We start from the raw sequence: 12,082 nt of genomic DNA, 5'->3' as shown, positions 1-12,082 counted from the left end.
TTTTATTCATTTTCTGATGAAAACAGAACATGTTTTCGTTAGTTCAGGTGACATCAGTCAAACGCGTACAGTTGTTGCCTTGGTAAGGTGAACTACCCGGAAATACTCTGATATGCCGTGAACCAAAGGCCTACGCTGCTTCTACTCAATGAATTTCTGTGAGTAAGACAGAATAGTGATACAGAGGAGAAACTGGGTAAAATGGTATTTGATACAGGTATCTGCCCTCTTCTGTGTGATTACTGCACAACTCGGGGCAGACGGATCAAAAGGGACTCATGATCCTCAGTTGCTTTGATTGGAAAGAGCTTGGGTGCCCAAACCATTAAAGTTGGATGAAGGGACCATCTTATTCAAGAGACACACAAAGTATTCCTTGTATTCTCTCTAGTTGGCCTTTAAAAATGAACTCACCATTGTAGCACACAAAGTGACGTATGGCACTGCACTCATTGTCGCCCCATCTGCCAAAGTATGGAGACCCAGTGAAAAGCTCCACACAGAACTGCTGTCCTCCAAGGTTGTTGGGCTGAGAAATATACCAGTTTCTAAAATCGGCCTCCCCTTCTCCATAGAAGCGGCTGTCATTCAGGGACCATCTCCAGCTGTTTACCAAGTCACCATGAAGACCTATCCAAGCCTTGCCTGTACAAGAGCATATCCATAAAGAAATGCAATTGAAAAATCTGCTGAAAAATGCTTCCATCTATTGAAAAAAATATTTGACTGAACACTCTCCAATCAATCAATCAATCAATCAGTTCTCTTTTATTATACACCCCCTTCATTTAATACATACAGTTGGATTTGGCTGATTGTTTGGTTGGCTGATTGATGTCGGAGTTTCCCCACTGGCTGTTGTTCTTTCAAAATGAATCGGCACAAACAGTTTTCTATTATGTCCTCACGGGGCGTTCACTGCGGTTCCACTCATTGACTACAGCTCATTCCAAATTTATCGCAACCTAAGAATGCCATTTTGCTGCTCTGGGATACTACATAAGACTAAAGACTTGTGAATTCATTGACTAGACTATTTTGTCTATCTCTCCAAAATAAGAGAAGTGCTAAATTAGTACGTTACACATTTACCAGACATCTAAGTTAATGTTACACAACTGTGCTGGGACATGTCAGAGACCAGCATAACATCCAGGCCTTATTGAGGTTATATTCATGGCCATCAACATCTGTGAGGATGCTGAGGTCTGGACCTCAGTAATTGTTTCATTCATTTCATTATTTAATTTTTTTTTTACTCAAACATAGCTTAACCATATCATGTGATTTTCTACTTCAGCACACTTTAACTACACAACAGAAAATTGCAGATGAACATTAATTTTCCAGTAATTCACGTTATAGACACTACCACTGCTATCCCTGTAGCACATTGACTATACATGGTCCAGCCATATACTTGGCTTTGACCCAGTCTTGCTCTTCTACAAAGTTAAGGACAATGGAGATTGTTGTCCGTCCACATTCCTAAATTAAAATCTGTGACAACTTCTTCTTTTCATGAGAAGTTTGGCACAGAAAAGTTTACATGATGCACATTTAGGAGATGAACATGGCAGCAGCACACATGAAGTCCTAATCTCAGCCAATCCGTAACAAATATATTGCCTTGTTTGGTGCTGCAGTTGTAGCTTCCATTTAGGACAATCAGTCATTTTTAATGCTGGAGGGCAGTGCTGACCTGTATCATGCCTCCAAGTATTGGAAAAATACATAAAGCAAACAAATGCTGTGATGTTGTGCCCTAAGGCCAGTCAATGCACTTTTAAAAATGTAAAACTGGAGCAATGAGCTGATCCACGTATAGTAAATGTGGATGTAGAACTTGCCTGTGTAGTTTGATGCAGTGCTGCTAACTGCACTGAGGTCTGCAGTGTTTTCTATGGTGGCCAGGTCTGTGTAGGCGTATCTGCAGAAGCTCTGAGCCTGGGTCCAGTTCAGCTGAGTGTTCACAAAGTGATACTGACGAGACTGAGCGAAGGCAACTTTGACCAGTGTTCCTACAACAAAGCATATTCATTTAAAAAAAAAAAAAAAAATCTACTTACTTATATTCCAATAGGTGTATGTATACATTTCACATGAATACACTGACTATTTGAACAAAGAAGCCATGTGGGTTTTCCTCAAGGATGAAATTTACACACACTCTCAGCCATGTGTGGTTTGATGGCAAGAAATTGCTGTTTTTAGTGTAGTTTTCATAAGATTGGGGATATCATACTGATAAACAACTCCTCTATAGAAATGTGTGAAGGGTGACATGTTGGGAAAATAAAGAGTGTTCTAAATCAATGTCACAGCTCCGAAGCAGATTCTGGAATGGTGTTCTGAGAAGTCCAGTTGTGATGCATTTTCTGACAGCATAGCTCAAGTTTTCCAAGTTGCAATTATGGGATGTTGAAAAATGCATTCTTGTGTATTTAAGTCCTGTTTTCAGTTCTGTTCCTTGTCCAGTCATTGTCTTTGCTGTCATGTGTTCCCTGCGTTTCCTGAGAGTTCATTAAATATTTTGTTGTATTCTGAGCTTCGTGCCTCATTGCTCCTGCATTTGGGTCTGACACTCCTTCAGATTCACACAGTTTGAACCACCACTTCGAGTGGTTTATCCCCATTCCTAAGAGAAGTGATTAATGTTTTTCTCATGCATTGATGGATATTAGCTGAGTTTGATCTTTTATGAACTGATGCACCAAACTATTGTATCTCATTACTATGTGTGTAGTTTATGCAGTCACAATATGAATGTATGGATGCTTTACATTCCTAACAGCAGAGAGCACATAGGGCTTTTTCAAGGCAAGTCAGCTTACACAACAACACCGACAGTTTGTACGTTACCTGTGTCCATCTCACAAAGACCCAAATACCTCATGTGAAATCACACCCGGTGAAGCCCCAACTAAAGCTGAAACTTTGTCCTTTTTTAATATTTTAGTTTGATAAAATATTACAGATCAAGTTTCACTCTTTCAGTTTGTCACTGTTAGTCAAACCTAAGCCAGACAGGGGCAAAAACCTGTTAAATTACATACTCAGAGTTTCCATTAGTCACTGAAAACTGTGTCGACAGTGTCTTCTGTTTGAACTGATTGAGACAGGGCTTTTTTTTTTAACCTGTTTTTTTTTTTTTTTTTTTAACGACACACATCTTTCCCCATTATGATGTATCATGTGTAATTAATATATTAGGCTAAGTCATGACAAAGCAAAATTATCACAGAGCTGGTAGCCTGCCACATAAAAGAGCACATCCTTTTGTCTAAAACACACATGGCACTGTGAAAAACTGAGTTGTAAATATTTTAAAAATCAAAAAGACACTGACCTGTGAGCAGAACGATGAGTGGCCAAGTAGCCATGCTTTTAACCTCTGAAAATATAAACATACACACTAATAATCCATTTTTGCTCAGCTGTAGTAACTGCATAAGCATTTTGACTATGTGTAAACTTCAGATCACATCTTGTCTTTTTAGATTTGTCTTGCATTTGAGAAACTCCAGCATATCAGTGGTCAATACCTTTATTTCAAACCATAAACAGTTTAAGTATGGTGCAAATAATCTTTTTCTTCTTACCTCTTCTCCTGTCGAACTCTAATCAGTTTTTCTCACTATCCAAATGCCCGAAGCCATCAGTGACTGTCATAGTTTTCACTCAGGCGAGTAACCATTGTGTGATATGAGACGGAACGGGTTAGTCGGCCTTGCCTTGCTGCCAATGTTAGCGCATACTTAAGGTGCTGGAAGAAGGAAGTAAAAAAAAGAATCACACGAGAGAGATGTATGGCTCTCTTTTTTCATTTTCAATAACTGAAGGTAAACAATTCCCACTTCATCCCATGTTAAATCACATTCACTACTCTCTCTCTCTCTCTCTCTCTCTCTCTCTCTCGTCTCTATCAGAGACTGTCCCGAACAACAACAACAACAACAACAACAAAAAACTATTTGTGTTTCTTTAGACACAAAATAAATAAATAAATAAATAAAATAGTTCCACAAAAAGAAGAAACCTGTTTAACAATTCAGTCCACTCAAACTGTGGAATTCTCCTTTCCATGAAATAAAGCGAAAACCATCTCTACAAGCCAGAATGCATGTCTGAAAGTATTAATCTTTTATTCACTCCCTATCTTCTATCTCCTATCTATCAATGCCTTTAGTGCTTCTTGGATGGAGGTTTACATACCCCACTTAACAACGTTACAAGTTGTGTGAAGCCAAGAAGTTTCACAGACTCCATGGGGTTTCCCCTGTAATTCCTAAGAAACCAAAATTAACTTCCTCATACGTGGGAAGCTTTTTTCCTCATTCATGTGCAGACTAGTTATGTCTTTTTGCCAATGTGATGGAATCAGCTTATTTAAAGTGTGTTTTATGCTTCTCAACTGTAAACCATTGGACATAATTACATGTGTTTGTCTTACTCACTCAACTCACTGAAATGCTGGTATGCTTGGGAAAGTCTCTCTGTGCATTGCTTATCTGTTTGCTCTCAATCAAACTCAAAACAAACTTTAACTTACGCTACCCAACTCGTAACCATAGCAACATTAAAAAGCACAGATGCCAAAGCTTACTCGTAATCAACTGCGGCAACCACATCTAAGTTGAGTTATCAACTTGATAAACTGATGACTGGGAGGGAAAACACACCGATTTTTTTTTTATTGTTTCCTTCTCCGTCCTTTATATTGTTGCTAAATGACTACAGTATAATCGGGATAATCAACTTGTAGGTGTGTGTTAAATACTTTTAATGCACTTAGCAGAGGGAAATCAGGTTCTTTGCCCCCATTGTTGTGCCTTAAAACCATTTAACACACACCTAAGAATTCCTTTCTTCATGCGTTTTCCATATTGTCTTCATTCAGAATGTAAACACAAGGTATAAGTAGTGAAGATTTTCTTTGAAGATTTTCATTCAGCCTGCTGAGAACACACTAAGCTAAGCACTAGGGGCCCTATCTTGCGCCAGACTCCCTAAACCCGCTATTTGCGGATTTAGGATTTAGGAAGAGGCGTTCCCCCGTAAAAGTTGCTATCTTGTGCACCTCCCGCTATCCGCAAAACACCTCCGCTACCCGCTATATTGTGTAGGCCTATAGGCGTGTTTTGGGCGTTACGCCAGTTAAACCAACCAGTGTGCCAGGTGCCATTGCCTTTAAGGGCAGGCTGCGCTATCCTAAATCCTAAATCCTAAACCCGCGATGAAGAGAGGGAGGTAGATTTTCTCAGGGCTTCTACTGAGGCTAAAGCAAGTTGGCTTTATATACATATTATATATTATATTATAGGCGAGTTAATTCGGGAGGTGGAGCCACGTGTCCAAGTGGACGTATCACAAGGTTGTACTGATTGAGTAAAATCCCCGGGCCACACCACACACACACAAGAGGCAGAGGTGGAACTATGTGTAAACTAATTTATTGACAAGGTAGATTGGGCAAATAAAATATTAAAAATAAAAATATAGCACAGCTGCTGGCTTATGATAAAACAATAAAACGTGCTGGCGTAAGTGTCCAATTAAAACAGTCTTTCCTCTAAACAGTCTATATGAGTAATATACTCAGTCCATTCCGGCCGCGTCCCGGTATCAGTCCGACCGTGTGTGTGGCGAGGCTCCGTCGGGGCGCGCATTGAAGCCGCCTGGACGCGCTCTCCTAACAGCCCAAACTTTAGCGGATAGCGGGTGGTCAGGACCACCCGCTATCCGCTATCCCTAAAGTGTGTGCGCAAGATAGCAACTTTAGGGATAGCGCATGAAACACGCCCCCGACGCACCTCCAGGCGCAAATGATGCAGTCGGCATAACGGATAGCGGGTAGCGGGTGGCGCAAGATACCGTTTAGGGATAGCGGAAGTTCCTAAATCCGCAATTTGCGGGTAGCGGGTCGTGGCAGCGAATAGCGGGTGGCACAAGATAGGGCCCTAGGTGTGTTCAGGGGTGGTGCTCGTAAGCTGTCCCTCCAATGTCAGCGCTCTCTGTCTCTCCTGCTTTAGCTGTTCACTCAGCTCCTCCACCTTCTCCAGCAGAGCTCCCTGGCTTTTCTTCAGTGACCTCTGATTCTGGGGTGAGCACAAACACGTGCAACATGAACACACACACACACACACACATAAACCCACCAAAGGACTATGAGCAGTGAAACCGGTGAGGGTTTGGAGCACTTGTTTGAAATGCTGTAATGTGTTAATGAGCTTTGTGTGTGTGTGTGTGTGTGTGTTTGTGTGTGTGTGCCAGGGCATTTACCTCTTCTAGCTGTTTCTCATATGCCTGGGAAAGGATAATAAACATGAGAGAGCATGTGAAAGAGAGAAAAATTATTCAACAACACTGACACCAGTCACAGATCACTGAACTGGTGTTCTCGAGTTGAAAATGACTCAACTATAAAACTTGAATTACTGACCTGGTGCCTACAAACTGCCCTAAAATAAGAAAGAATAATGGATTGACTAAATAAATGACAAAGATCACCTGACCTCTTGCAGGTCTTTTAGTTTCTCCTGGGTGATTCTCAGGGTGGTGCTCTTGTCTGAAAGCTGCTTTTGCATACGGATCAGATCCACATTCTCTCTGATGGTCAGTCTGAAAAAAGAAATATGTACAGTTGGGCTCTAATCTATTTTACAAATATTATAGTTGGTGATATTAGCGGTAGTAGTGGTGCCAATAGAGGTAGTAGCATTTGTAGAAGTAGTAACAGCAGCAGTAGTAGTTCACTGATTCTTGGGAATTTGGATAAAACAGGTTTTAATTTTGAAAAAAAAAAAAAGTGCGTTAAATTACAAAATCTGAAGGTATATCATTATAGGCCAAGGTCTTGGCTGTTCAGCAATGTACCGGTGCAACCTCCTCATTTTGCATTTTTTTCATAAAATAGGTTTTTCCAGTTATTAGGCTACTTTGTTTTTGTCAACACTGTCACCGTAATGGTTTTTTTTTTAATTTGAAAAACATATTTTTGTATTAAAGAGACTATTACTTTAATAACTCAACAGCACCAAAGACACATATTGTAAGCATATTCATTTAAAACCAATATAACTGCCTCTGACGGTGGTGACACTAATCTGACGGTGGTGACAGTGGCCTCATTAAAACATACATTTCCAAAATTTATACCTCTCAAGTCAATGGCTTCTTGCTTAACAACTTTATTTAACTATTTGGTACAAAAAATAACAATCCTGAGCACTGTTCTAAGCATTTTTCAGACTTCAGTCATCACCATCAGACAGAAAACCTGACAGTGGTGACGTCTGACAGTGGTGACAAAAACTTACTCTTTCACATGATAAGCATGAGTTGTTCACATTAGCCAGCTTGTTTCCCCCTGTTGCTACCTGCATCAGACCTCTTCTTAAAAAGTATACATTTATTCCATAATCGAATTTAATATTTTTTATACAGAAGTGACGGTGTTGACAATTTATGGTTGTGACAGTAGCAGTGTCCAAAAATATGAAGAGATTTAAGAGAAAATAGCAAACTTCCAGGAGCCTGAGTGGTCTTGAAGCATGCAGTAGAGCTGAAGGTTTGAAAAGGGCTCCTCAGGAATGTAACTGACTTTGTAGTTTTTTTATTATTATTTTTTAAATAGATATCTGACGGTGGTGACGAATATCTGGGACACATTTTGAGCAACCACAAAATAATAGTAAATATTGTTCAAAACTCATTGTTTGTAGTTTTTAATACATATTATGATGTACTCTTTCATGTGGTAAAGATATTATTCAATGAAATTATTACTTTTTGTTGTTTTAATCAAGTTGAAATGATTATCTCCTATCCGAGGACAACTGGTTTTGTAGGCCATGGGCCAACATATAATCATTAAATTAATACAAATAAAAAATAAACCTATAAAAGAACCTTACAAATGTGCAAAGGACCCCCTGATTATGCCCTTGATTCTTTTTATTCATTAAAATGTTGTAAATTTCCAGCAGAAATAGCATTTTTCTTAGTGGGACATGATTTATCCAAATTCTCAAGAATCAGTGAGTTGTGTTGTAAGAGAAGCAGTTACAGATGAATCGGTCCACAACAGAGAAGGAAAATACTTGGTAGCTGCGAGAGATAGTGCTGTAGCATTGTGGAGCAAACCAATAAAAATGTCAGAGGACAGAATAGCTCAGACAACATTTGCTTGGGACAGAACTGTAAAAGGTGTATGGGCAAGTGAGATTGAGGATATCTTCACAAGAACTGAGGCATGCCATGTATTCCAAAATATGTGTAATGCCGACATTTCCTTAACCAAATGTGTTTATAGACAATCAGGAAAAATGGGCTGAGGATATATTGTCTATATTGTAATGATTTGTAGAAAAATTGTGTTTTTGGTGTCTTTTAATCCCTTAAGGGTTGGGTCGCAAGACAAGATACAAATACTAGTTGTAGTAGTGGTGGTGATATTAACTGTATTGTTAGTGGTATTCCCCCTGTAGCTACCTGTGTCCCTCTGCCTGTTGCTTCCTCATCTCTCTCATAGTTCCTTCTAGCTCTTTCTCTTTCTCTTTCAGAGTGTCTCGGAGCGCCTGGGCAGCCAGCTCCACCTCCGCTGCCCTCACCTGCTGGGTGTCAACCAGGCTGAACTGGCTGGGAGGGAGAGAGGTGGAGGAGTGGAGGGCAGACAGAACGGTGGGATGGTTGTAGATTAGGGGGAAAAAAGGGAAGGGTAAGATGGTGGGAGGGAAAGGAGGTGAGGGTGGTGAGCGATGTGGTTAGGGAAGAGAGGGAAGGAGAGAGGATGAGGACAGACAGAGAGAGAAGGAAGGATGACAAGAGAAATGAATGCAGTGACGGTGGTAAAGTGACAAAAAGAATCGTGGAGAGAAGGATGAAAAAACATGGGATTCAAGAAATAAATAAATAGAGACAGAGCAAGGGCAGAAATAGCAAAGATTCAATAGCTTCAGCGCAGCATCCTAATGCAATGCCAGTTATAACAGACATTATATGATCAGGAAGGCCAGTGCCGGCTGTGCCTATGTTGGCGCCCTAGGCAAAATTACTCCCTTGTACCCTTCCATGAAGGAACTGTTATCTCCATTTATCAGAAATAAGAATTTCCTTGAGAGAAATTTCCTTGAGTCGAGAGATATTTATTGTGAGTATGCATTTATATATATATATATATACACACACACACACACACACACACACACACACACACACACATATACACATGCACACATGCTAAGTAAGAAGAATTAACCTGTTACAATAATAAGATCTAACACATTGAAACACACTCATCCACACACACACACACACACCTTTGCTGAACCTGTGGTGTGTGCGTCCCCCGAGATCCAAAATATGCTGCCTTGCCAGGCTGAGTTTGTTCTGCAGCAGCCCCTTCTGGCTCTCCAGTGAAGTCACACGGGCCTCCAGCTCCTGTATGGTGTCCTCCATGTCTTGCTCCCTGACCCCCTCTGACGCGGGACGGGCCTGTCGGAGACGCGCCAGCCGGGTGGACATCCTGGAGGAGCAACAAGGAAGGCGCATTTTCTTAATCACTGCATGGGAAAGACTGGGATAAGTGTGGGAAAGGCCACTCCACCATGTGCAGTGTGTGTGTGTGTCACCTGCGTAGCTTCTGTTCCTGTGTGCGTGTGTGATGTCTCAGTGTGTTGTTCTCCTCCAGCAGCCGGAGACACTGGTCCTCCAGCTGCTCCCTGGGAACCCGAAACAGATGCTGATGATCTGAGAGAGAGAGCGTAAGATCCTGGTAACTATGGGCTCAAGTTACCTACTAGTTTGGTTATGAATGGGTTTATATAGGTATGAAATGGGCTGTAGGTTCAGACTCTCAGTATTCATGTCTCGGCCTTCATGTGTATACTCACCTAAGTTGACCAAATGTCAGCACTGAGAGTGGCTCCCCATTCATGGCAATGTTCATGCAAACCATAAGAACAGCTGAAAAATTCCCTGTCTGTGCTTTTTTTAAAATTTTATTTTTGTCTTGCTTCCATAGAAAACATTCACAGTGTGTTATATTCAAAAGGAATCTTGGACAAATGATTTTAATTCATTTTAATAATTTATTTATATTAACAAATACAAAAAAATAGTTGGTGAAATTTAAATGCCAAATGTTTTGATCATAGGCTCACCATCAGCATCATGTCAAACAAATGTAACACACCTCGTTTTATAAGTAGGAAATCGAACACAGGCAAATATCATCACAGGTTGATGAAAACCTTGTATATCCAGTGATTTTAGCTTAATTGGGGTATTAACATGCTCCTTTATGGGTTCATCAAGTTCTGCAGCCCTTGGCGCAAGACCACTGTACTTAGTTTCTGAAAAGTTGATATCATGGAAATACAAGGTTTGGGTTGGACAGCAGTGATATATGGATATACAATACAATACACAGAAGAACAATGTATAGAAATACAAACCATAGAAGAACAATATAAAACAAATAGAGAGAAAATGTAAGTCTCATGTATGGTCAGTATCTCACATACAGCCCATACCAAAGTAAACTATTGCATGTACTGCACATGCAATAGTTTACCTTGGTACACTAAACACTAGATATGACAGTCAAATATGCTTGACTTTCCCACAAATATCACAGTGTAGCAGCAAAACAACAAACATGAAGAATAATGTGATGAATAAAAATTGCAACAGGTGCCAGAATGTGCTTTTTATATTCCACTGTAGTACTGTGAGTGCCATCAGTGTAAAAGATACTATATAATGTCCAGCAGCCTGTTGCAGCAGCTGCTTTAAGTTATGTTGAAACATGTTTGTTTAACTCTACAGGTGCAGCCTCGCACAGTTCATCTTAGTGTTCATATTAGTGGAATGTAAAGGGACCACTAACCAAACCATAACTATTTTTGTCAGTAGCATTTTCACCTTTTATAGATGGAAACATGTATAGCAAAACTAGTTACCACAATTAAGTTAACATTCACTAACTTAGTAAAAACCTTCATTATTTTAACATCAGCAAACATCAACAAATAGATACTAAAATACAAAATATGAATGTTATTTGCTGTTTCCCATAGCTCTACAGCCAAAGACATAATTCTATGTATACAACAAGAGAAAAACAATACAGAAAGCAAAAGTTCCAATGGTGAAACTGCCAACTGTGTAAAATCTATTGAATATAGCTAGGGCTAACTGTGTCATTTATGGCATTTGTTAACTAAATTGTAACTGCATTCTTCAGTTTGGTGATATCATTTCATTTTACTAATGTTGTTCCTTCTTTGGTTTGTGCTGCTATGACTTTACCTGGAGCAACAGGTTTGCTTGCATTGCAAGTATAGCATGATGTGTGCTGTGATGTACAAAAGCATCGTCTGTCATAGTTTAATAAAATGTCCCTTTTGAGGAATGCGTGATTTAAAACAAAAAAACAAAAAAACAAAAAAGAATAAGGATCATTTCACTTGTTTTTTTTTCAAAGTTTTTCCTGAAACGAGTGACAGCAATGGAGTGAATCACCATATTTCAAAGCATTATCACTTTTTTCGTGTTTCAAGAAAATTGTAAAAACAGGTGAAACTATATTGGAGAACCGGTATCCTGTTCCGATCACACATCAGTTGGGTTTTCTGCTTGTTTTAAGGAAGACAGTTCAACACATGATGCTAGCACATGAGGGAAGATGGATCATCTGTCAGCCCTCCCCCATCAACTTCCATCACTTACGGTAACAGACTGTACATTCACAGTGGCGGATGATGAGAGGTTGGAATTTGATCTGAGAAACTGCATCAAGACACGCACACACACACACACACACAGAAATCAGTAAATTGAATTAACAGTGAAAGCCGTACTGGTATTGATACAGCATGAATTTTACTACATAACAAACAGCAGGGATTGTTACCTCCTCCAGGAGACCCTCGATGTCTGAGTGTGACGGCTGCATTGCTGACTGCAATCTGACCCTCAATCCAACAACATAATCTGTTGACAAAAATAATACTTAGGTGCACAAAATAATACAGATATTTTTCCTAATAATGATAGCAACAACAAGAACAATAGCACT

General features: G+C 39.8%; 1 protein-coding gene and 1 long non-coding RNA gene across 2 annotated transcripts; both read right to left on the bottom strand.

The window, feature by feature from the left end:
• Positions 1-1,862: 1,862 nt before the first annotated feature.
• Positions 1,863-3,646, bottom strand: LOC115377097 (uncharacterized). The gene is made up of 3 exons (XR_003929881.1): positions 3,603-3,646; positions 3,350-3,392; positions 1,863-2,021 (listed from the first exon to the last, which is right to left on the bottom strand). It is a non-coding gene; the product is annotated as an uncharacterized LOC115377097 (long non-coding RNA).
• Positions 3,647-5,960: 2,314 nt separating this feature from the next.
• On the bottom strand, positions 5,961-8,788 carry LOC115376259 (X-linked retinitis pigmentosa GTPase regulator-interacting protein 1-like). The gene is made up of 4 exons (XM_030075752.1): positions 8,494-8,788; positions 6,516-6,621; positions 6,283-6,306; positions 5,961-6,098 (listed from the first exon to the last, which is right to left on the bottom strand). Exons 1-4 carry the CDS (start codon positions 8,529-8,531, stop codon positions 5,961-5,963), a joined length of 306 nt encoding a protein of 101 aa, XP_029931612.1. The 5' UTR covers positions 8,532-8,788.
• Between the last annotated feature and the right edge of the window lie 3,294 nt (positions 8,789-12,082).

Source organism: Myripristis murdjan, chromosome 18 (assembly GCF_902150065.1).
Source record: "Myripristis murdjan chromosome 18, fMyrMur1.1, whole genome shotgun sequence".
Taxonomy (NCBI): Eukaryota; Metazoa; Chordata; class Actinopteri; order Holocentriformes; family Holocentridae; genus Myripristis; species Myripristis murdjan.
The sequence above is the reverse complement of the archived record's forward strand: the minus strand, read 5'-3'. Positions and strand labels throughout refer to the sequence as shown.

Excerpts from the sequence above, each read along its gene's own strand:
- LOC115376259 (XM_030075752.1), bottom strand. The coding sequence starts at position 8,531 with ATGAGAGAGATGAGGAAGCAACAGGCAGAGGGACACAG. Across the intron at positions 6,622-8,493 it reads CAACAGGCAGAGGGACACAG|ACTGACCATCAGAGAGAATG; the intron begins GTAGCTACAGGG and ends TTCTTTTTTCAG. Across the intron at positions 6,099-6,282 it reads ATGAGAAACAGCTAGAAGAG|AATCAGAGGTCACTGAAGAA; the intron begins GTAAATGCCCTG and ends TGCTCACCCCAG.